The sequence below is a fragment of the Brienomyrus brachyistius genome, chromosome 7, assembly GCF_023856365.1.
Source record: "Brienomyrus brachyistius isolate T26 chromosome 7, BBRACH_0.4, whole genome shotgun sequence".
In the NCBI taxonomy this organism is placed as follows: Eukaryota; Metazoa; Chordata; class Actinopteri; order Osteoglossiformes; family Mormyridae; genus Brienomyrus; species Brienomyrus brachyistius.
In genome coordinates this window covers 31535485-31561818 of record NC_064539.1, presented here as the reverse complement: position 1 = coordinate 31561818, position 26334 = coordinate 31535485, and the positions used below count along the sequence as shown (strand labels likewise).

Here is a 26334-nt window from a genome sequence, read left to right as displayed (position 1 = left end):
AGTTAGGGCCGGACTGTGGCTGGCATCGGAAGAAACAGCCAGAACAGAGACGGGGGGGTGAGGAAGAGGCAGCCACTGGAGGTGAAGTGAGGAGCGTCGCTCGCTGTAATCTGCTGTAATCACTTAGTTTTAGTGTGAAACTACACACTTAGCCCCACTGCCTTTTATGGGAATCGCTCGCAACTTTTTTTCCAGTAAGTTCTCTGTACAGCAGTGCAAAGAGAATAATTCACTCCCTGACATCAATAAGAACATCTCTGTGCATATCCACTCCTGCCCAGGGCCTCCAGAGATTAGCCTCAAACTCTATCCTGAATGCCGTATCACAAACTAATCACCTGCTGTAAGCCTCGACCGCGTGACACAGGAACATCAACCAGCACAGACAATCCAAGCAGCAGCATTTATGCTGATTACCTGGAACCTCAGGGGGCCGTGCTGACGCACAGGGCGACGCACTGCCCCCGGCACAACTGAGAAAGTAAACACAGAGGCTAAGAAAAGGGCAGAACGAAGGTTGGGCTTAGAGTTGAGGGAAAACTGACCTGGCTAACTACTAATGTAAAACTTTGACAAATGGAATAAAATAACAGGTTATCTACCACAGTAACCATGAATCTAAACTGGACCGTAACCCTGATCCTATTCATGACCATGACACTATCCTTGACCATGGTTCTATGCCTTAGTCCCCTCATTAAGCCTGTTTTCATATCCAACCCATTCTGCATTTGACTATTGGTGACATTTGACTAGCATACTGTGACTGCTACACTGTGACTGCTACACTGTGACTGCTACACTGTGACTGCCACACTGTGACTGCTGCACAGGGATTGCTGCACAGGGACTGCCTAACTGTGACTGCCACACTGTGACTGCCACACTGTGACTGCTACACTGTGACTGCCACACTGTGACTGCTGCACAGGGACTACCTAACTGTGACTGCCACACTGTGACTGCCACACCGTGACTGCTACACTGTGACTGCCACACTGTGACTGCTGCACAGGGACTGCCTAACTGTGACCGCTGCAGCATGTCTACTGTACTGTGACTGCCCAACCCTGACTGCCGGACTGTGACTGTCGCATTGTCTGCTACACTGTGACTACCAAACTGTGGCTGCTGTAGCATCCTAACGGAATATGATATAAACACCCTGCACAGACCCAAAAGGCATGAAATGTTACAGGATGTTTTGGGAAGGAAAAAGTCAAATCAGAACTCTGAAAGAAGATTAAGTGCACGATTAAGCTTTGGAAGCTGATGTGTTTTACTTGAGAGATCTCGAAAAGCAAGTTTTTCTTCTGAGACGTGTTGTGTGAGTTTATTGGTTTCTTCTCATTGCTATTCTGGACGCACTCAGTGTGAAAGAAGCCTGTCTGATTCCTTCATCTCACAGTTGGCTGCAAAGAGGTCCCCAGAACAGCTACCAAGCGACGATCAAAAAGAGAGCCAGAGAGACACAGATTATTTACAAAGAAATAAAGATATTACACTAAACCCCTTTCTGAGAAGAGATTTCATCTGCATTTATGTTGTGTTTCTATTCTCTCATGGCTTCGCTAAAGTGATATCACACAAAAATGGGCCCTGCTGTGCCGTGGAGCCTGACTGATGGTTGGTAGCGAATCCATTTGAGATATGATGTGTTTCTGCGTCTCTATGATCCCTAAATAGTGAGGAATTCAGCCCTGTATTGGGGGAGGGGCAGTAGGAGGGGGGTGGGATGGGGGGCAAAACCTGGAAATAATACTTTTCGTCTGTTGAAGGCGCAGAAATTTCAGATTGTTTCCCCTCCCTCAGAGGCCAGGCGTGGCCACAACTTTGACAGGGTCTGGGGGTCTCATCAAAGATCGGAAGAGGAAGGCACCCGGACTCCTGCCCTGATGTTGAGGACCATTCCACATGGCAGAAAGGTGAACAGGTCTTCAAGCAGAAAGTTCTGCACCAACAGGCTTTTTCAGTCTCGCCTGGATTAACAGGAGACCAGCTTCCTCTGAAAGCCTCAGCCGGTCCGCAGATGTCATTTGGATAAACGCCTGCAGAGATGTGGTGAGCGCCTCTGGGGGTGTGTGGATTAAAGCTTTTACTTATTTGTTTGCCTTAAAGACAAAATGGTTTGGGGTCTTACGTAGGTCCCGCTAATCTACAAGCCAGCACCTGTCCTCTGCGCAGGATTCGGTGGCCCTATTAGCTGATCCACAAGGAAAACTGTTTATCGGTACATGGTCCGAATCTGCGTTTAATTAACATCAAAACCATTCTGCTCTCCTCCCAGGGAGCTGAGCTGCTTTGGGCAAGTTAATCTCAGAGTGAGAAAATGCGGTCAGCATGCAGCGCCCACATCAGGCTCCAAAGAGGCAGCCTTGCGCTAGCGGATCCAGTAAAGTCGCTACATGGCAGAGCGTGTGGGCGGACAGGTCAAAATCTGACAGCGTCAGAGATCCATGAGAGTCTCAAAAAGGCTCTGGCAAAATCAGTGGGTTCCAGATGGTCCAGCCAGCTCCAGTGAGACGTGAGAATGGAGAGTGTTTCTTAGGGACAGGGAAGATTCAGCTGAGGGGCAGCAAGGGCAGAGTAGAGCATGTTGAAGGCCCGAGCCGGGGGGGGGGGGGGCGCCCAGAGAGGGGGGGGCACTCAGGGAGGGGCACCCAGGGAGGATTCAGCTGGGGGGCAGCAAGGGCAGCGTAGAGCATGCTGACGGCCCGAACCAGGGAGGGGCACCCAGGCAGGATTCATACTACTGCCTCTTTCCCGCATTATGTTAGGCAACAGCTGTACTTCAGTGTGGATTTTATTCATCCTTTAATCATAAATCTGCATATGATACCTCATAATCAAAGAGCAAAATCAGTTTGTACAAGTTCTGGTAACTTTATTACAAATGAAAAAAATTAAATATCATACATACATAAGAATTTGCTATGACACTAGAAATGGACTTCTGCTGCATTCTTATTTTCTACGATCATCCTTGAGATGTTTCTAGAGCTCAACATCTAGAGGTTCACCCATGGTAAATTCACTTTAATCAGGCTGGATAATCTCTAACCAATCAGCACAGGTAACCTAGCTTGCTTAAGGTTCACTTCCTGTCACATGACTCACCTCTGCCCCACTGTGGGTGTCTTGCGGTGGCAGTGAAGGGTGACCTCCCGGTGACCCTCACTTCTGGCTTCCTGGCTGACTGTCCAGAGAAGCGGGTTGCTGGGTCTGGCGCCCAGAAATGCCACACCTTCCTGCAGCCGCACCCTGCGGATCAAGGCATGGATTAGTATCTCACACTCACAGTCACACACACACACACACACACACACAGCAGTCCCTTCCAGCACAGGTATATTCCAGTGTCTGTATTGAACAGCCAATCCAATCTCATGTATTAGACTGTGGATGACATCACAGGTATACTGAGCATGCTCATTGGAGGTCTGCTTTTGGTTCACATGCCTAAGGATTTTCTGTTCTGCGGGAAATGACTGCCTTTCCCTGGCACATGGCACAGGAAGCCCCAAATGAGGCGTTTGCTTGTGTTGTCCCCCCCATACACACCTCAAAGTCTGCAGAGGAGTGGAGCATGTTCCACCCCTCTCTGCATTGTGACCCAGGCTGGACTTGGAGTGACCCCTCGTCGAGGTCACAGGCTCTGCAGTATAGGGTTACGAGGGCGACTCAGGTGTGACGGTGCCCTATGCAGCCCACACAGGTCACTGGAGGCTGCCTGTCATTGGCTGGCTTTCAAGGTTCAGTACACACACTGTAACACACACACACTGTAACACACACACACTGTAACACATACATACTGTAACACACACATACAGTAACACACACACACTGTAACAAGCACACACTAACAGGCACACAGAGTCTGCTGGAGGAGGTCATTCACAGACCTCCTGCAGGTAGGAGCGGAGAGAAAGTGAAACAGACAGACAGAGAGATGGGAGGAGGAAGGAGAGAGAAAGAAAGAGCCAAAGTGAAACAAACAGAGAGAGGGAGAGGAAGAGGAAGGAGAGAGAAAGGAAGAGTCAAAGAGAAACAGAGAGAGAGAGGGAGAGGAATGAGACAAACAGGCAGACAGGGGAGGGGAAGTGAGAGGGCGGTTGAGCAGAGAATCAGATCCGGGCCCCAAATAAATACTGAAGTCCTGACACTACCCAAGCCTCACACCACAGCCTGCAGGCTCTAACAGGCTGCCACGAGGCTGGACCAGAATGGACTCAGAGGCCTGCAGAAGAAGCTGTAGCCATGGGAACGAACCAGTGCCAGGAGGTCACTGCACGGCCAGACGGGCACCATGATCTGTGAGAGAAATCCTGACCAAGCCACCTGTCACGTTCTCCGATGGATTCTCCCAGAAATACCATGGACGTCCTACAAGACACATGCAAATAGCTTTGCCTCCTCCAGGGAACTGTCACAGTAGGGAGATGGCGAGACTCTATATGCTGTTTGGCTCTCCTCTCTGTATACAAACGTCGGGGAGGACCCATCTGGCAAGAGCTGAGCCCACTGGGTCCAGACACGACATTAGATGAGACTCCAGAAGAGAGGATATGAGTAGACTTGAGCGGACATAAGAGGACATGATGTGACTTGAGAGGACAAGATTCGACATGATGTGGCATGAGAGGACAAGATGCGACATGAGAGGACATGATGTGACATAAGAGGACAAGATGGGACATGAGAGGACATGAGAGGACAAGATGCGACATGAGAGGACATGATGTGACATAAGAGGACAAGATGGGACATGAGAGGACAAGATGCGACATGAGAGTACATGAGAGGACATGATGTGACATGAGAGGACATGATGTGACATGAGAGGACATGAGAGGACAAGATGCGACATGAGAGGACAAGATGTGACATGAGAGGACATGATGCGACATGAGAGGACATGAGAAGACAAGATGCGACATGAGAGGACATGATGTGACATGAGAGGACATGATGTGACATGAGAGGACAAGATGCGACATGAGAGGACATGAGAGGACAAGATGCGACATGAGAGGACATGATGTGACATGAGAGGACATGATGCGACATGAGAGGACATGAGAGGACAAGATGCGACATGAGAGGACATGATGTGACATGAGAGGACATGAGAGGACAAGATGCGACATGAGAGGACATAATGTGACATGAGAGGACATGATGTGACATGAGAGGACAAGATGCGACATGAGAGGACATGATGTGACATGAGAGGACAAGACGTGACATGAGAGGACAAGATGCGACATGAGAGGACAAGATGCGACATGAGGGGGCATGTGAGGACACAGTGAAACGCTTCTGCAGATGTAATTCTACACTCATCCCACGTAGAACTTAAGCACTCATTAGACAGGAGTGAATGACTTTCCAGAATATATTCCAGAAGGCCCTTCCAAATGTTTGAGCTCCTCACTCAATCTCTAAGACTGAGCCCAGACACCCTGCGGAGGAAGCTCATTTCTGCTGCATGAATCCACGATCTCATTCTTTCAGTCACTATCCAGAGCTCATGACCATAGGTGAGGGTATGAACGTCGATTGACTGGTAAATCGAGAGCTTTGCCTTCTGGCTCAGCTCTCTCTTTGTCATAACAGAAAGGTACAGCATCCGCATTACTGTCCATGCCACACCAATCTGTCTGCTGATCTCCCGCTCTCTTCTTCCCTCACTCTTGAAGACCCAGTGATACTTAAACTCCTCTGCTCAACCAGGAGAGGGCGATCCACCCCTTTCTGGTTGACAACCATGGCATCGGAGGTGATGATCCTCATGCCAGCCACCTCACACTGAGCTGCAAAGAGCCTCAGAGCTAGCAGCAGGTCACAGCCTGATTAAGCTCACAGGACCACATCATCTGCAAAACCATTAACACGATCCTGAGGTCACCGAACCGGACCCCATCCGCCCCCAGGCTACACCTAAAAATTCTGCCCATAAAGGTTATGAACAGAATCAGTGACTAAGGACAGGCCTGGGGAGTCCAACAACCACCAGTAACATGTCTTACTTATTGCTAGCAATACAAACCAAACTCTCACTCTAGTTATAGAGGAACCTGATGGTTATACAGGGAGAGGCTACTGGGGGCTTAATATACAGTCTCTCTATATATCTCTATGGTACCTGCAGCAACTCTATGGTACGCGAGTTGGCACTGTGAGCTTGATATATAGCATCTCTATGGTATGTGCAATGGTATTTTTAATGTTTTTAGTTTTATGATACGTAACTTAGTACCAGTAAGACAGTAACAACTCAATAACAAAATAAATCATTAAAACATGAAACTGTTAGTGATTCTGCATTAAAATACAAAAATGCAATAAAACTTGTATAATGGATGACGATTTTAATCTGGAAATGCTATTAAATGTTATAACATCACACTGCAACATCATTTAGCCAGAAATGAATGTGACTTCAGCTTGAGATTCAGTCTTGGCCAAATACAAATCAAATTCAGCACTTCATCACATGGTGTCATGATGTGGAGAAACAGAGGTCTGCCCTCACATGTCCAGTGCGGCTGGCAGCCCATCACAAGCACACAGACACAATCACACTGTACAGGCAATCTTGAGACTGCAGGCAGCCGAACTGCCTGTCTCTGGAGTCTGGATAGAAACCTCCCCACAGCACGAGCCCCCACTGCTGAGGTGTGAGGTGACAGTGTCCCACACCTCCCATGTTTTCCTCGCATGCTTGTGGCAGCCCCCCCCCCCAGCTCAGCACTTCAGCCATCGTCTTGGGACTCACGTTCCCGGCCTTATCCGGAGTTACGCTCGGTGTTAGCTGAGGATTTGGATCTTAATCTCTGGGGAGTCTTCATGCCCGCAGGCTGAGATTTGGCCTTAAGCTGCAGTATGTAGGAGGCATTCAGGCCGCAGCAGATCCCGACAAACGACAAAAACACACCATCGTGTGACTGAGACCCCGACCCGCACTGCAGGGGTGCAGTCATCAGTCTCACCAGGTCAAACCCGCACCGAGTGACCCTATCGAAGCTGCCCCCCCTCTCTATGGGTCGGATAAAGCCTATTTATCAATCAAGGAGGGGGGTGTTTTAAGTAAAAATCCCAGTGCAGCTTCTCCCCTGGACTGATGATGGCGTAGTACTGGCATGTGGGGTAGGACTAACAGATCCACACGTGTGAAAGCGAAGTAGCAGGGACTGAACTATTAACCAACAGACTGAAACCTGCACCTTAATGGTGGGGGGGGGGCGGCTGAGTAACAAAGGGTGGTGCTTTGTTTTTAAGCACTTCCTGGCTTTACATTAGCAGCCTAATCATACGGAAATTTCTAATGTTTGGCCTGCGAGCAAATTAGTATGGGCTTATTGGTCACCGAACAGGCCTGCTCTGATTGGCCTAATTATGCGGATGAATAGGCAAATGATTACGCCGTCTACATGCACGTAGAGATCTATATAACCTGGGCTTCTTGGTGTGGAGAGAGAAAGGATAAATTATGCTGAATTAAAACTGCAGGTAGCTATGCAAGGTGACAGTGCAGGAACGTTTTACAGTGCTTGTACTCTCAGAATAAAAGGGAAGCAGTTTGTACCTTTGCCTGTCACTGGGGGTGTATCTTAGAATTCTGTACCTTTTAAGGTACCGAAATGGACTCTGAGGAACATCCCAAAGGTACAAACAACACTTATGTATCATCAATGGTACAGAAATGTTCCTCAAGGTCCATTTCTGTACCTTAAAAGGTACAATTACCTACAGCTAAGGGTAGAACTGGCAGACCCTTGAGGGCACAGCCCCAATGACAAGCAAAGGTACAAAATGGTGCTTTTTTCTGAAAACAAAGCAGATCGAGGGACAGAGCGGGGGCCAGACTGCATTGCTTGTAAGGAGATGGACAGCAGGTCCTGCATCACTGCCATGGCAGTAATTGTGGTTTTAAGGCCAAAATCATGGACACAAATGTGTTTAAGACCAAAGGATATTCATCATATTTATGGTTTCTGCAAGATATCATCAGATGCAACTTAATGGCACACAGAGAACCTTTGACTGAAATACACACTCCTAACGCCACATGAAAACAGGCTCTGCTCAGAAACATGACAGTATTTCGAAAGAACGTCAAATGTGTCCTTGAAATATATTAAAATGCCCTCTCCCCAAGAAATCTCATCAATAAGAGAAGAAGGACGGACGTGGGTCTTCATATTTGTAACTTTCAGTTTCCAGTTAACGTTCCTTGGCTTTAGTGCTGCTGGAGGTCTTTAGTGTCATTTGCTGCAGGCTCTGATTCATTGCATATTTAAATTAAATAATAACACTGTTTCACTTACATCCCCATCTCAGTATAATCAGCATAATCATCTAAACATCTGCATCATGTTGAGGTCCTACAAAGGACTCCAGGGTTTGCTCAGAAACCACCTGGAGTATCAACGCAACAGGTGTAGGTGTATAAATACTATGTACACACACACACACACACACACACACATTTGTACTCAAATTTTTGTGAGGACTGTCCATTCATTTCTATGGACAAAACCCTAATCCCAACAATGAAGACCTTAACCTCTACCCAGCCCTAACCTTAACCATAAGTAATCAAACAAAATACAAGACTTTTGGCATTTTTAGTTTTTTGATTGCAGTCATAGATTTTTATAAAACTAAATTTCCCCTTGTGTGGAGCAAAAAATGGTCCCCAAAACATCAAAGTAACAGGATTTTATGACATTTTGGGAACATTTGGTAATGTATACCTGGACCACACACACACTATTACACACATTAACATACACTGATACATAGGGGTGTCGTTAGAGATTTTGGGGGCCTTGAAAGCATATCATATTGGGCCCCCAACCCAGACCAATCATATTATTTTTTAGGTCACCTGTCAGCCAGAGGCCCTTGGAATCGCTCTGCCAGCCCCCCCCTTTACGGCGCTCCTTGCCATACATAAACGAGAAGACAGAATGTAACCTGACATTACCTGATGTCTGTGAGTTTAGTTTCATCTTTAGGCAGACAGAATGTAACCTGACATTACTTCATGTCTGTGAGTTTAGTTTCATCTTTAGGCAGACAGAATGTAACCTGACATTGCTTCATGTCTGTGAGTTTATTTTCATCTTTAGGCAGACAGAATGTAACCTGACATTACCTGATGTCTGTGAGTTTATTTTCAATGTTAGCAAAGCTGCCAGTCACTGAATGAGGCAGCCAGTCCTGAGTGACTGATCAAGGCCCTTTCAGCTCTGCATAAGAGAATGTGATCTGGGGGCCTGAGATACACATTTAAGGCAGCGTGCTGTACACCACTGTATCTGACATTTGGCACTGCGTTTGGTGATGTGAGCCTTGCATCCGACTGCTCGGCCATGGAAGCCCAGTCCATGAGGCTCCCCGCATGCAGATTTTGTGCTGCGGTTAATGTTAGAGGAAGTTTGGACGTCTGCAGTTAGTGAGTCGACAGAGTGTTGGTGACTTTTATGCTCTGTCTGCCTCGGCACTCGGCGACCCCTCTGGTATGGTACGTGGTGCTGTACTCTGAGGCTGAATTTCTGTTCCTCAACGTTTCCACTTTGTTATAATACCACTTACAGTTGAACGTGGAATATCTAGCAGGGAAGAAATTTCACAAACTGACTAATTGCAAAGGTACCATTCTATTACAGTACCACTCCTGAATCCACTGGTCCCGTCAGAACGACCCACTCTTTACAAATGTTTGTAACCTGACTGCATGGCTGGGTCATTGATTTTATACAGCTGTGGCAATGGGTCTGAATGAAACAACTGAATTCAGTGATTAAGAGACGTGTCCCAATTATTTTGTCCATATAGTGAATCTTGTGTCACATGTCATCAGTGAGCGACCTCCTGGATCCTCAGACCCCCAACAGGCACAACTGAATTTGAACCTGCAGCAAAATGGCATTTCTGTGCAAAGAGCATCAGTTAGATCACAGCGTAATCATCACTCGTATCATTTATTTATTTCTCCTGTTTCAAATAATTGCCATAAAAATCTGCACCATGAGTGAACAGAACCAGGTATGTGGGGGGGGGGGGGGGGGGGTGCCTCGGGTATCACCCTGCCCCCTGCTGTGGCGAGTCTGTCCACAGCCACCCCCCCCAAGCTGCACCCCCACTCAGGCACACCAACCTTATTAGAGGAAAAATAAATCGATAAATAAATGATTTGTGGAGGAGAGGAGGAGAGTATGGACCGGAGCAAGATGCAGCAGCAAGGTGTGACGTCTCCATGGCAACCAGGAAATGGAGCAGATGAAAGCAGGGGTGGCGTCTGTGTGGGCAAATAGGGAAATGCATGATACCAGCCCCCCCATATGCTCTGGCGAGCTGATGAAAACCTAATGACCCCCCCGTCCTCCTCCCATAACCCATGCTTCCATTATGCCATTCCACCATTCCACCTGGCCAGGTCTCAGCGCCCCCTGACCTCACCCCCCAGCCCAGGACCAGATCCCCACAGTATCATTCAGAGCTTTACATGTGGTCTATAGCAGCGAGGCTCTGCAGGATCACAGCTCACAGACACAGGTCACACACAGACACAGAGACACACAGACACAGGACACACACAGACACAGGTCACACACAGACACACAGACACAGGTCACACACAGACACAGAGACACAGGTCACACACACAGAGACACACAAACACAGGTCACACACAGAGACACAGGTCACACACACAGAGACACACAGACACAGGTCACACACAGACACAGGTCACACACAGAGACACACAGACACAGGTCACACACAGACACACAGACACAGGTCACACACAGACACACAAACACAGGTCACACACAGACACAGGTCACACACAGAGACACAGACACAGGTCACACACAGAGAGACACACAGACACAGGTCACACACACAGAGACACACAGACACAGGTCACACACAGACACACAGACACAGGTCACACACAGAGAGACACACAGACACAGGTCACACACAGACACACAGACACAGGTCACACACAGAGACACAGACACAGGTCACACACAGAGACACAGACACAGGTCACACACACAGAGACACACAGACACAGGTCACACACAGACACACAGACACAGGTCACACACAGACACAGAGACACACAGACACAGGTCACACACAGAGACACAGACACAGGTCACACACACAGAGACACACAGACACAGGTCACACACAGACACACAGACACAGGTCACACACAGACACAGAGACACACAGACACAGGTCACACACACACAGACACACAGACACAGGTCACACACACACAGACACACAGACACAGGTCACACACACAGAGACACACAGACACAGGTCACACACAGACACACAGACACAGGTCACACACAGAGAGACACACAGACACAGGTCACACACAGACACAGAGACACATAGACACAGGTCACACACAGACACAGGTCACACACAGAGAGACACACAGACATAGGTCACACACAGACACACACACATAGGGTATACCTATCCTTATGAGGCCCGCTCATTCACTTCTATGGGAAAAATGCTAATGCTAACTATGACTTTTTTCATAGCAGTCACCGATATTTATAAAATAGAGTTTTCCCTTATGGGGACCAGGAAACTGGTCCCCATGAGGGAAAAAAATGGATATTTATCACGTTATGGGGACATTGCATTACAGTCGCATTTCAGTCAACATTGATTTACACTTAAGTACCAAGTTACTATGCGATATGTCTGCTGTCACTGCTACCATGTGAAGACTAAACTAAGTGCACTGCATCCTTCCTGCCATGTAGTATCTCTACATCCCTGTACCTGTAGAACCGCAGCGAAATAATGTACAAAATACAACATGGGGTCAAAATTCACAGCATATTCTGATCGTCTGTTTCACCCTGCAAATCTTTAGGATTGCTCATGCTTGCCAGCAAACAGAGCACAGCGCAGATTGGTGGCCAGGTCCGACGTGGCACACTCGAGCAGGTTTGTGTCGCATTATGTTGCATTATGCTTTCAGAATTGCATCATAACTCGTGTAAATGATTTTAATATAAGAAAGTTTGATTGTGTTGATTGCAATGTGGATGTGGGTCATTATACAGTGAGAATCAGCACTATCTGCCTCCCAAAACCCCACACAGCAGGTGCCAATTCTCTCCAAGGTCTCGACACACCAGCCGTAAAGGACACTGTTTTACAGAGATCGTTTGCTGTTCGTTACAGGGAATGACTAGTGACATTTGGCTGGTGTTAATTAATTACACGGCTCATTTGGTTTTTATTGGGATTATTCCTATAGTCTTTACTTGCTTATATTTACAATGGCTTTCCTGAAATGGCCTTTTTACGTTTTGTCTGTAGAGAGTGAAACACAGAGGGAGAGAGAGACCCCAAGCTTTTAGTGAGAATCACATTGAAATGTGTCAAAATAAGACCATATGATCCATATCACACACAAGCATACACTATATAGGCAACACACACCCGGCACTCAGACGACAACACACACCCGGCACTCAGACGACAACACACACCCGGCACTCAGACGACAACACACACCCAAACATATAGAAACAGAGTCACAAACACATACAGCCCTAATCCCACAGACTCACACATGGTCTATCCAGCATAAACCACACACACACCTACTTGTCCCCAACACACATAGTACACTCGTACACATGTTCTACCCAATATACATTCACATGTATGACAGATACAGTCTGTCCCAATACACACAAGCATAGACAGTCTATTCCACACAAAACTCACCTATACACACACACTCACTGATTCTCTATAGATGAAATGCCACTGACCATAAACTTTCATTAAAAACTGAGACAAACAGAATGTGAAAAGGAGAGCAGATGACTGAGGTGGGGCTACAGTTCAGTGGGCGGGGGGCGGGGTCCCAGAGATCAGTGGGGGGTGTTCCCAGGATCACCCCATACCCCCCCGCCATGCCCCCATGGCTGTTTCTTCACTTTCTGCAGATTACAGTAAAGCCTCCTATGATGGGAGCTGCTCACCTCAGCGTGAACATCTCTACCAGGGAGGAGCTGGAGGTGGCTACAAAGACGCTGATGGTCCCCTTCCGGCGGACAGGCTGGGGCGGCATCTGCACCATGAAGTTGTCATCCATGCGGACGTCGCTGTGGGGGAGGGCGGCAGCACTCTGGAACAGCCTCACACTGCCGATCCTCAGCAGAGGTGCCGAGCCATAAGCACCCCGCTCTCCGCCTGCCCCCCCTCGCTGGGCATCGTCCTCCCGCCCGCAATCCTCGCTCTCTGTGGGACGGACCACGTAGTACAACTCCACAGGGGTGCCTTCAGTCTGGGCGGCCCTCTGCCGCCCAGGGACCACGCTTGGGGGGTCAAACCAGCTGGCCAGTGGCTCTAGCTCAGCCACGCAGAGAGCCAGCGCCCCCTGCAGGCGGCAAGAGGCCCGGACCTCCTGAGTCTCATGGAAGGCGAAGGCTGTGACACAGGGCAGCTGGTCCGCTGCGGTGTAGTCATCCCAGTCCCAACCCGTCACGTGGAACAGCGTCTGCACCTTAGGTCGGCTTGCCACAACCCAGTCGCGCACCAGAACCGCCCTCACCTTCCAATTAAAGGGGAAGGTGGTGGCAGCAGAGGAGGAAAAGGGGCCTGGAGGGGTCCCCGGGGCCTGCAAGAGCTCCGGAGGCACAACCTGCTCCACCGACAGCGGCCCGTAGGTGGCGCTGACTGATGGGGGTCGCCTGGCCCGGTACACGAAGAAGGGCTCGGTCCGCACACGCAGGCTGGAGTTACGCATGATATCCTGGTTGGCCTCCCTGAGGAAGAAAGCGGCCTCTGCATTCAGGAGCTGGAAGTCCACAGGCAGGTACATGGGCGTGGAGGCGAGCCTGGCCACACCCTCAGGAGGCAGCCGGCCCTCCACTGCTGCAAGAGGATGGAGAGACAAGTGAGTTTCCACAACTCACACACAGCTGTTTATGTAAGTCCCGCCCATAGCTATAGGGGCTAATGGTACTGATTACCCTCAGCCACTCACCTGCAAGAACTCGCAACACCAACCAACAATGGGTGCTATGCTTGCTAACAGGAATTTCCACTTTTTGGATGGTGCACAGAACAGCATCATGTATACAAACAGAGGGGACTGGTGAAGGCAGCATCAGATCATATCAGTGTTTATTAATAGAGCCGTAACCCTAACAGAGCACTAGCCTTAGTTTTGGGACACAGGGTGACATAACATGCTGTTGGAAAGTATGAAATATGCTAATAAATTGAGCTATACTTTGGTTTCCCTTTGTATCGAGATCCTGAAGTGTCATAAAACACCTACTGATGTCTAAAGGAGCCATAACATTTCTAACCCTAACCCTAATAGAGTTCTAACCCAGGCAGAGCACTAATCCTAACCATAGCCCTAGCAGAGCACTAACCCTAACCGTAACCCTAATCCTAACCTAACTGTAACCCTAGCAGAGCACTAACCCTAACCATAACCCTAATCCTAACCTAACCGTAACCCTAATCCTAACCTAACTGTAACCCTAATCCTAACCTAACCGTAACCCTAATCCTAACCTAACCATAACCCTAATCCTAACCTAACCGTAACCCAAATCCTAACCTAACCATAACCCTAGCAGAGCACTAACCCTAACCGTAATCCTAATCCTAACCTAACCGTAACCCTAATCCTAACCTAACCGTAACCCTAATCCTAACCTAACCATAACCCTAGCAGAGCACTAACCCTAACCGTAACCCTAATCCTAACCTAACCGTAACCCTAATCCTAACCTAACCGTAACCCTAATCCTAACCTAACCATAACCCTAGCAGAGCACTAACCCTAACCGTAACCCTAATCCTAACCTAACCGTAACCCTAATCCTAACATAACCGTAACCCTAGCAGAGCACTACGCCTGAGGATAATACCATGAGTAACTCTGCTCTGAAATAAGATGCATCCTCACTGGACTTGCTTCTCTCAAAACAATATGGCCCCTGATTCCAGCAAGCAAATTGAAAGTCACTGAATGACCTACAGTATGGGTGTGCTTTTTGTGGCAGTCCCTAGCCAAAGGGATGCCCCACTCTTCTCGGGTCAGGATTGTGGGCTGCACAGGTCTAAGAGCTGGTCGGCTTCACGTCAAGCCAGCCGTGCCCCTCGTCACATGTGTGGGTCACATGTCCGTCATTGTGAGATGAAGGCTGGACCCCAGCAGGAAGGAGAACTGCAGCAAGTGCAGAGAGACACCCTCTGCTCCACTGCGATCTACTCTCTTTATCATCATTTACTTGTTCTCTGTTCTGAGCAGCGTCTGATTAAAGTGTGCATGTTGGGCTGTAGGTATTTTCTGTGAAATCCCAGGATGAGCCTGCAGAGAGAAATGGGGAAATTTAAAGTGACTCTTCCTTCAGGTTGCACTATTTTCGAGATGAAAGAGCCGAACATTCCTACATGCAGAGGTGATGGGCTGCTGTGTGTGTGAGCGTTTGTGTGTGTGTGTGTATGTGTGCGTGTACATGTGTGTGTGTGTGTGTATGCCATCCTGCCCAGGAATCTCCACACTTGCCAGCCCAGGCCAACTCCTCGTGACCACAGTACACCACAGTCTGACCCTTTCACAAACCTCACGACAGGTCTGAACTGAAATGACCTGAACTGAACATCGATGTCCATGCAGAATCACACCACGTGGGACCCGGAGTGTGGGGGAGACCCTAGTGACATCACATCCCTGTCTGACAGCTCCCCGATTTCTGATAAACCTGCCGCAGAGAACCTGGATCTGAAAATGACTTTGAGGTTTTCCAAAATTAGAATTTTTTTCATAAAAAATAAAAAGTTAAATATAACACAAAAAGATAACAGACTAAGGTCATGCTGTTTAAATTTTGAATATAACAATAACCCTGAGAATTTCACATAAGAACTAGTGTTTGGTGTCAACCAGTAGCAGTGGCTAAAAGCTGTGCGCTGACACAGCGACAGAGTACCATCCAACAGGCAGGGGATGGGGGGGCAGGGGGGGGCAGCCCAACATCTACCCAGAGAGGAACTTCAAGGAGAGCACCGAGCATTAAAAGATAATCAAAGTAGGGTTAAGGAGCCTCCGCTGGCAGAATAATCAGCAAGCAAGCGAGGGAACGAGGGAGGGAGAGGGGGAGGAAGAGAGGGAAGGAGAGATCTCAGCTGGAAATTAGCAAGGACTCAGGTGAAGGAGCCCCACGGCTGTAATGGATCATCTCTGCAGGCACCTTCATCACCCAGAAATCATCAAAGAGCAGCGATCATTTACAAACAGCTGAGCGCTTAGATCACAGGGCCGGCAAAGGACCACAGCTTTGACCATCACGCCCAGTTGTCTGAATTCATTAAATGCCTTTTTTAACCTGTGCCAGTCACATGCAGAGCACCTGCATGACCCCACTTTTTGTGGGGAGAGGCAAGGACCGCGAGGCAGAGCAGGAGAAGTGTATCCAGTGGTACAAACAGAGTGTATCCAGTGGTACAAACAGAGTGTACCCAGTGGTACAAACAGAGTGTACCCAGTGGTACAAACAGAGTGCACCCAGTGTTGTATCCAGTATATGAACAGAAGCAAGGAATCCACAGAGCAAGAAGAACGGAGGTCATGGGGGAACCAACAGGCACTTAAAGGCCCCCCAGCCGCTCTCACTACGGCCAAAACGGCAGCCGGCCACTTACTGACACCCCAGTCCTAGTTTCTCAACTTTTAACCACTTTGCCTATTAACCGTTGTGTTATTATTAATATTTTTTAAAGGAAGCAATGCTTTCTTTTACATGCGACCTGTGCTAATGTTGAATATGTCTGTAGGTCAAAATGCAGAGTACCTATACCCTATAATCTATTCCCCATTCCTTGGCTTTCTTCGATCATATATTAATTTACAAAAACATCACAATCTGTTATTTGAGAGAACAGCTCTGAGAATGTCCACGCTGACCCCACAATGTCATTCTTTAAATGCATATTCAGGTCCCCGAACAACGTTCTAAATCCGGCTTTAAATCCTGTTTCAAAAGCTGTCAGAGCGAGAATTCACTCCATTTCTCACTTTCTTAGACTGGATCCCATTAAGGTTTGGCGAGTACTCGCGGGGGTCTCGCGGGGGTCTCTCGGGGGTCTTGCGGGGGTCTCGCGGGGGTCTCTCGGGGGTCTCGCGGGGGTCTCCACTGCTCTCTTGATGAACACTAAGTGAGAGCTTCTCCATGCTGCTCCAGACGATGCCAATAATCCCACAAGTGCTTTCGTCCGATACGAGCGCACAGCTAATTGCAAACCAGCTGCCACACTTTAGAAGAGCAGAATTGTTTTTTGATAAATTTCTTACATTTCTGTGCACCGGCACAGTCGCAAAGAACCAAAAATATGAATTGCGAAGCTTCTGTAAAGCAGAGGTGTCACTGAGACCGGCGCAGCTAATTAGATGGTTTGGCACCAGTGCAGGATTCAAGGCATTCATTCGGATTTAATCAGCATCACTTGGCACTGCTTACAGCGCTCATAGATTTGCCTGTCAGCGGAATCTTCTGGCAGTGGTTGGGTTGGGGGAGGGATGTCTGATGTGACAGCTTCAGATTCCGGTTTGGGCACGTGATCATGCTGCTACTTCCGAAGGATACACTGAACTCAGCTCCACCTTTAGTTAAACAAACAGGGTAAGAAAGAGACCTGGAGTGAGACTCACGCTGTCAGACTCACACTCACGCAAGACATCTTACTGCAAATCTATATTATTCCATTATAAACCTAAAATGAGCTACATCAAAAGAATTGGGGTAGTTTGCAAACCCTACAGACTATTTGCAAGGTAATAAAACTGCTACAATCATATAAATATGTCTGCTTGTGTGTGCAGACTCAAACTGAAAATCTCATGCCAGCCAGCTGACCAAAGTTGGCAAGCCTGGGGATCCGCTATGAGTTTCACATAAATGCCTCCCAGAGTGGATCGAACCTGCTGCCAAACAATGTATCATCACGTAGCAAACGTGGGCCTGGAACTTTACAGAAGCCGGGCCCTTACAAAGCACCTCCAGAGGAGCCGTGGTCGCATGGATGACGCCACCAGGAAGATTCCCCCAAAATATGCTCACATCAGCTCGGCACATCTGACATGTCTGCCTGTTTGACAAATCACTGAATGACATCATCTTGTTTTTACGCTGATCTAGGGCTGGGCGATGTCACATTGACATTATATAGCATGTCTGCAATAATCAGCAGGGCTTCAGATGACGGGCGAAGCATTTAGCTGGACGCCACCTGTTCGGTATTATATGGATGTTTATTTACGCCCACAGTTTGGTAAGTAGATTAGTAGTGCACGCAAGATATTAATGAGATGCATTTTGTGACACGCAAAAGTTAGTAATCTGTATACAGTACTGTTGTGGCATACTATGGTTTGGTAAACTTCAGTGCAATATACACTGTAACAGAGCACACTACATAATAGTGGTCTGGTATACTATGGTTTGGTATACCTCAGTGCTATATGCACTGTAGCAGAGCACACTACATAATACTGGTCTGGTATACTATGGTTTGGTAAACTTCAGTGTGATATACACTGCAACAGAGCACACTACATAATAGTGGTCTGGTATACTATGGTTTGGTATACCTCAGTGCTATATGCACTGTAGCAGAGCACACTACATAATACTGGTCTGGTATACTATGGTTTGGTATACTTCAGTGCGATATGCACTGTAACAGAGTACACTACATAATACTGGTCTGGTATACTATGGTTTGGTATACTTCAGTGGAATATGCACTGTAGCAGAGCACACTACATAATACTGGTCTGGTATACTATGGTTTGGTATACCTCAGTGGAATATGCACTGTAGCAGAGCACACTACATAATACTGGTCTGGTATACTATGGTTTGGTATACTTCAGTGCGATATGCACTGTAATAGAGTACACTACATAATACTGGTCTGGTATACTATGGTTTGGTAAACTTCAGTGGAATATGCACTGTAGCAGAGCACACTACATAATACTGGTCTGGTATACTATGGTTTGGTAAACTTCAGTGTGATATACACTGTAACAGAGCACACTACATAATAGTGGTCTGGTATACTATGGTTTGGTATACCTCAGTGCTATATGCACTGTAGCAGAGCACACTACATAATACTGGTCTGGTATACTATGGTTTGGTATACTTCAGTGCGATATGCACTGTAACAGAGTACACTACATAATACTGGTCTGGTATACTATGGTTTGGTATACTTCAGTGGAATATGCACTGTAGCAGAGCACACTACATAATACTGGTCTGGTATACTATGGTTTGGTATACCTCAGTGGAATATGCACTGTAGCAGAGCACACTACATAATAGTGGTCTGGTATACTATGGTTTGGTATACCTCAGTGCTATATGCACTGTAGCAGAGCACACTACATAATACTGGTCTGGTATACTATGGTTTGGTATACTTCAGTGCGATATGCACTGTAACAGAGTACACTACATAATACTGGTCTGGTATACTATGGTTTGGTATACTTCAGTGGAATATGCACTGTAGCAGAGCACACTACATAATACTGGTCTGGTATACTATGGTTTGGTATACCTCAGTGGAATATGCACTGTAGCAGAGCACACTACATAATACTGGTCTGGTATACTATGGTTTGGTATACTTCAGTGCGATATGCACTGTAATAGAGTACACTACATAATACTGGTCTGGTATACTATGGTTTGGTAAACTTCAGTGGAATATGCACTGTAGCAGAGCACACTACATAATACTGGTCTGGTATACTATGGTTTGGTAAACTTCAGTGTGATATACACTGTAACAGAGCACACTACATAATAGTGGTCTGGTATACTATGGTTTGGTATACCTCAGTGCTATATGCACTGTAGCAGAGCACACTACATAATACTGGTCTGGTATACTATGGTTTGGTAAACTTCAGTGTGATATACACTGTAACAGAGCACACTACATAATAGTGGTCTGGTATACTATGGTTTGGTATACCTCAGTGCTATATGCACTGTAGCAGAGCACACTACATAATACTGGTCTGGTATACTATGGTTTGGTATACTTCAGTGCGATATGCACTGTAACAGAGTACACTACATAATACTGGTCTGGTATACTATGGTTTGGTATACTTCAGTGGAATATGCACTGTAGCAGAGCACACTACATAATACTGGTCTGGTATACTATGGTTTGGTATACCTCAGTGGAATATGCACTGTAGCAGAGCACACTACATAATACTGGTCTGGTATACTATGGTTTGGTATACTTCAGTGCGATATGCACTGTAATAGAGTACACTACATAATACTGGTCTGGTATACTATGGTTTGATATACTTCAGTGGAATATGCACTGTAGCAGAGCACACTACATAATACTGGTCTGGTATACTATGGTTTGGTATACCTCAGTGGAATATGCACTGTAGCAGAGCACACTACATAATACTGGTCTGGTATACTATGGTTTGGTATACTTCAGTGCGATATGCACTGTAACAGAGTACACTACATAATACTGGTCTGGTATACTATGGTTTGGTATACCTCAGTGGAATATGCACTGTAGCGGAGCACACTACATTATACTGGTCTGGTATACTATGGTTTGGTATACCTCAGTGGAATATGCACTGTTGCAGAGCACACTACATAATACTGGTCTGGTATACTATGGTTTGGTATACTTCAGTGCGATATGCACTGTAACAGAGTACACTACATAATACTGGTCTGGTATACTATGGTTTGGTATACTTCAGTGCGATATACACTGTAACAGAGCACACTACATAATAGTGGTCTGGTATACTGTGGTTTGGTATAACTCAGCAGAATATGCACTGTAGCAGAGCACACTACATTATACTGGTCTGGTATACTGTGGTTTGGTATACCTCAGCAGAATATGCACTGTAGCAGAGCACACTACATTATACTGGTCTGGTATACTATGGTTTGGTATACCTCAGCAGAATATGCACTGTAGCAGAGCACACTACATTATACTGGTCTGGTATACTATGGTTTGGTATACCTCAGCAGAATATGCACTGTAGCAGAGCACACTACATAATGCTGGTCTGGTATACTATGGTTTGGTGTAAGTGGCGGTGAATAAAGAGACAGCTCACCAGCCATGACATCTTTTAAAAGAGGAGATATTGCAAATAAACAAAGTAAAAAGACATCGGTGATGTGGCGGTACTTTCTGCAGTTTAAAATCGATATATTTATGAAACACAAGGATATGTCGGATTTATGCTGATTACTAACTTTTAATGCCTCATTAATATTTTAGGCGCACTACTAATCTGCTTAACAAACTGTGGGCGTAAGTAAACATTCAAGTAGTAACAAAAAGCTGGTGTCTGGCCAAATGTTTCACGCTAGTGATTATTGCACATGCACCATATAATATCAATGTAAAATTGCCCAGCCCTATGCTGAGCACAACCATACTCACCAAGTCAAGTTCCCTGTAACCAATAACAGCAATCCTAATTTGATTTCACTTCATGTTATCCCTGTTGTGTTGATCATGACCTGTATCTCACAAAAATAAGACATCAGAAGATGATGAGGGACATCAGAGGATGATGAGGGACATCTGAGGATGATGAGGGACATCTGAGGATGATGAGGGACATCTGAGGATGATGAGGGACATCTGAGGAAAGGTATTAGAGGAGCCCAGACAGCTGCAGACCTCTATTTGTTTTCTCCTATGTAGCTGATGAGCTTCTCATAACCGAGGCTTCACTCCGTTCATTTGCTGTGTGCAGATTTTGTGGACAAGATCTAAGTGGAGCAAGAGCACTACAGGTACAGATAACAGGTGGGTTAGGCATCTGTGGCTGTGATTGGAAGGTTGTTGGTTTGAATCCCGTGCTTCGTACAGCAGCCACATCTCTTTAGGGCCCATGTCCAGGGGCCTTAACCAGAAGTGCTGGAAAAATAAATGTCCCTGTGCTCAGACCCCAAGCTTCTCTCTTACCGGTGTGTCTCATGGGAGTGAAAGAAGGGTAGGTGAGAACTAATGCACTTCTGTATATGTGGTAAATAAATCTTCATCCATTTAAGGAAAAATACAGTAAGGGGTGGTTAAGGAGTCATAGACTTTCCACAACATGCACCAGATAAGGGACCATCTTGAACATATTTCCAAAATGTTTGGAAGATCCTAAAAGATTCCTGCTCTAAAGCCATCAATGTGAACAGAAGAGAAGCTGCAGGGGAAAAAAGCCTTTTGCTGGAGCTCTGATCAAGCAAGCATCAAGTCTCTGGCTCTGAAGGCCGACACACACGGTAACAAAAGCAGGTCTCTAGCGTAATCTACCGCCTGGCTGCAGTCTGTTGCTCTCCGACGGGGCGTGAAGAGACGCCAATGGCAGCCACAGCGGAGCTGACTCCCCCCCCCACCCCGGATCAGCTGAGCGCCAGTAATTAAGATCAAACATCCGAACCATGAAAACATGAAGCGTCCAGCTCCGCAGCTCTGAAAGGTACATGCCCCCGTGCTCCGATGGCAGTGTGCAGCATCGCTCCGACGCGGCACTCATTCCTGCTTTTTCAATTACACGGACGAACAGGCAGTAACTAGGAAAGCCGGGTCATTTGCATGATTGAATAGTAATTACAGAGCAGGGGGAACATGCTTCTGTTTTGTTTCGAAATTGTTTCTGTCTCTGGTTAATTGATAACACAACACAATTCCGGTTCAGAAAGAAAATTTACATGAAAAAACATTTAATAATTAAAATATTTGAAACAAACGAGATGAACAAACCCGGGCCCACCACTCCACAATCTGGTTAGAGGGTCACTAACCCAGAGCGGTGCCGAAAGCCTCGCAGGAATACAACAGGCTTATAAATGGCTGCCACTTCCCACAGTCCAGTCATGGAAAGGCTATGTGCTGGTTAGTTCAATGTGACGTCACACACATGCACACGCTTGCTCTAAAACACCCCAGCGGATATAGGGGTTGTGGATGACCCCCCCCCCCCCACAGGAAGACCCCTGCAATAACCCCCTTATTCAATCTCCACTTCTACACGCTCATCACCACAGATACAGCCCCAGAAACAAACAGCGTACACTTGCGGTAAGAGCTGCTACCAAACCCGCCTGGCTGGGTCGGAGCTCACACACTAACTGCTGCTCTGTGGCACGTTCACCTGCCTGAGCACCTCGGCCATCCCCCGTACGTCACAAGGAGCTGCCCAAACTTCCCTGTGCAGTAGGAATCCACTGGATTAAAGGCACTGAGGACTGGAAGATTCGCTCATTGTTACAGACGTGTGTGTTCAGGGCTGTGCTGCGAACGGTCATTTTTTCTGACAGCAAAATTTGCTATCAAAGGCTGAAATTTCTCTCTCATTAAGTAATGCAACGGCCCTCTATGTCCACAGGGGGCACTGTCAGTAACATTCAAGTCATTTTTTTGGATGGTTCCCCTTTCACTAAAGGGATTCGTCGCCGGCGCCACCGTGGGCTGAGACTGACAGCACAATTAGAACAGAAGCTTCTGGACTGGAATGCACCCGGCGAGATCCGCCCGGGGAGGTCCGTCCCGGGGAGGTCCGCCCGGCGAGGTCCGCCCGGGGAGGTCCGCCCGGGGAGGTCCGCCAGGGGAGGTCCGCCCGGCGAGGTCCGCCCGGGGAGATCCGCCCGGCGAGGTCCGCCCGGGGAGATCCGCCCGGCGAGATCCGCCCGGGGAAGTCCGCCAAGCCAGGAGCACTTTGTTATTCTCAGAGTGGTCTTTAAATGAGACCTCGTCAAGCCGCTCGGTGAATTAAGTAATGGAGTCCTAATTAATTGTCCTCTGCCATCGGGGGTGGAGAACCCAAAGTCCTCCCAGGGGCCATACTCTGCAGCATCCTTGTTGCAGCAGAGGGGAGACGGCTCGTCCTCCTGCCCCCGGGCCCCCCCAGCATTCCGGTCACTGGAGAAGAGCAGCTGCAGGGCAGAGCCGATTAATGCAGTGGCTGCAGCGTGAGGCCCAAGCAAACTTCAGGGGCCCCGTCTGGCAAAATGTACAATGTAACAATTAAATTTTTAAATCTGGCATCTGAGATGCCCCCCATCCCAACCAGAAAAACAAATTTGCCTCAAAATTTGCAAATCTGAGCCCCCCGCACCAGAATGGCAAATTTCACTGACAGCAGCTACCCACGATCAAGAAATTGTACTGCTATGTCTGCCGGGGGCCCCCAAAGTAATTGTGCGGCAAGACACAAATGGTCAGCCAGCCCGAAGCCAAGGGTTTCTGAGAGCAGCAGCAAGGAACCATAAATATAAGCCTGAAGAAATCAAACAAATGGCTTCCCTGCTTCAGTACCCAATCGGAAACACACTGCCTGCAGCTGGAGGCTGGTGATTTGTACAGGTTAGTCACATGACTGTGTCTCAGCAGCGAGGGTTCTGCAGGGTCACTAGGGTGACACCAGTGTCCTTTAGCAGCTAAAGTAATGCACAACTGGGGCAATTAGCACAATGCAAGCATACAGCTGTTAAGGTGTTGACTTGGCCTAAGTGCAGTTAGACTGAGCTTCCACAAAGGACATACCATTAGGCAGCTATTAATCTGCGCTTAATATGAGCTGAGTCACATAAATCGCTGGGTTATGGAGATTAAAAACACACAGGAACACTAAAGGGTCCCCATAAATCAGCTTAGAGGGGGAGGGGGCCTGCATGTCCAGCTTAGAGAGGGAACCTAACCCTAACCCTAACCTAACCCTCCACCCACCACCCAGCCACAGCTGCATGTGTGGATTTCATTTAATTTTCATACCTCAGGACTAATTAATGCCAACAGATTATTCAGATGGATCCCAATCTGTTACTACTGGACTTTCAGGGTAAAGAGGGGATATGTCTGTGGTGCTGACTGTAAGGCACTTAAAGGCGCCCAGACCGAAATGAATGGCTGACATCAACAGCACTGACTCACACACATTTTCTCCCACTTTTCTGTCAACACTCAGTAAGATTACAGGCTTCCGGGAGCCTCATCCGCAGGCCGGCAGCAAGTCGCGTGACAGACGCTGCGGCAATTAAAAAGACGTGAGCGGACAGCTTCCTTTCCTGCTCCCAAACGGGAAAACGACACCGGAATGATGTGGGGAATGAGAGGGTGGGAGACCGTACCCATCGGCCCAAGCAGAGCTGTGCAATGGCGGCAGATCGCAGTTAAGTGTAGATTTCAGATGGAGAGTGATGGCGAACCCTCCACGCCCGAAGGAACTGTCATCACTGTGAGCAAACTCACGAAAGGACTTACAAAGCAGTGGCTGGATCATTATTATCGGCATGAGTTTAAGTAGAGTACAGTTACAGTCAGGGAGGTTACTGTACACAGCCTAGGTCACTCAGCAGCATGCATACACTAGGCAGGAATAAACCTCAGCGAGGTACTAAAGAAGGAACTGTGTTCCCCTCCAGACCACAGAGGCGCCATGCCATCCCATTAAAGAAACTCAGAGGTAACATTAAATACAAACATGAGACAACCGGAAGTCACTTCTGATCACAACTCTCCCTTCTGTTGCCTCTTTGGCCTTGACTGTCAAACGGTGAACATTTTGTCTGATGAGCAGAAAAAGAGATGACAGAGATGGACCCTTGGGTACCGAGGTCGGTACTTTTAAAATTATCTACCTAATGATGTCGGTTCTACCGGGTATTGGTTCATGTCAGATCAAACGGTGCCAAATTTCGGTACATTCACATCCCAGCTGAGCGGGACATACGGAACTGTGATAAAGGTTTAAATGAACCAACAGCTATCTCAGTATTTCAATGTTAAATTTTAATTTGCTATTTAAGCGATCGTGTTAGTTTTGTCTACCATGACAATTGTTGTAAGGGGGAAGAAATCTCATGCATGGAGAAACTGCGTTGATATCTAAAGACGTGACGGCAAGCCGAAAGCGCTCGACGGTGTGGCTGCACTTCACTATAAAACTGATGCAGACAGCACGACATGCAATATTTGCCACTGAAAATGCAGAACTGGGGCTAGCAATACGTTGAACTCAAGGAAACACTGCGTTAAACATAAAATGTATTTACAGGCGGATGAATGTTGAGTGTTCGATAATTGGAGCGCCTGTTAAACCTACAGCCGCAGCTACAGCAATCAGCCGGGCAACCAGCAACGACATCGAGAACATCGAGACTGCACCATCGACAAGTTCTGCTGCAGCTTCAGGGAATTAGTGAACTA

At 47.4% G+C, this 26334-nt stretch overlaps 1 protein-coding gene across 1 annotated transcript in view; it reads right to left on the bottom strand.

The window, feature by feature from the left end:
- The window catches only part of LOC125746301 (transmembrane protein 132D-like), a 48233-nt gene that overhangs the window by 18996 nt on the left and 2903 nt on the right, over nucleotides 1–26334 (bottom strand). The window contains exons 2-3 of the mRNA XM_049020134.1: nucleotides 13059–13953; nucleotides 3118–3261 (exon numbers count right to left, since the gene is read on the bottom strand). Of these exons, the coding sequence (XP_048876091.1) occupies nucleotides 3118–3261; nucleotides 13059–13953 (1039 nt within the window). The remainder of the gene's footprint in view (nucleotides 1–3117; nucleotides 3262–13058; nucleotides 13954–26334) is intronic.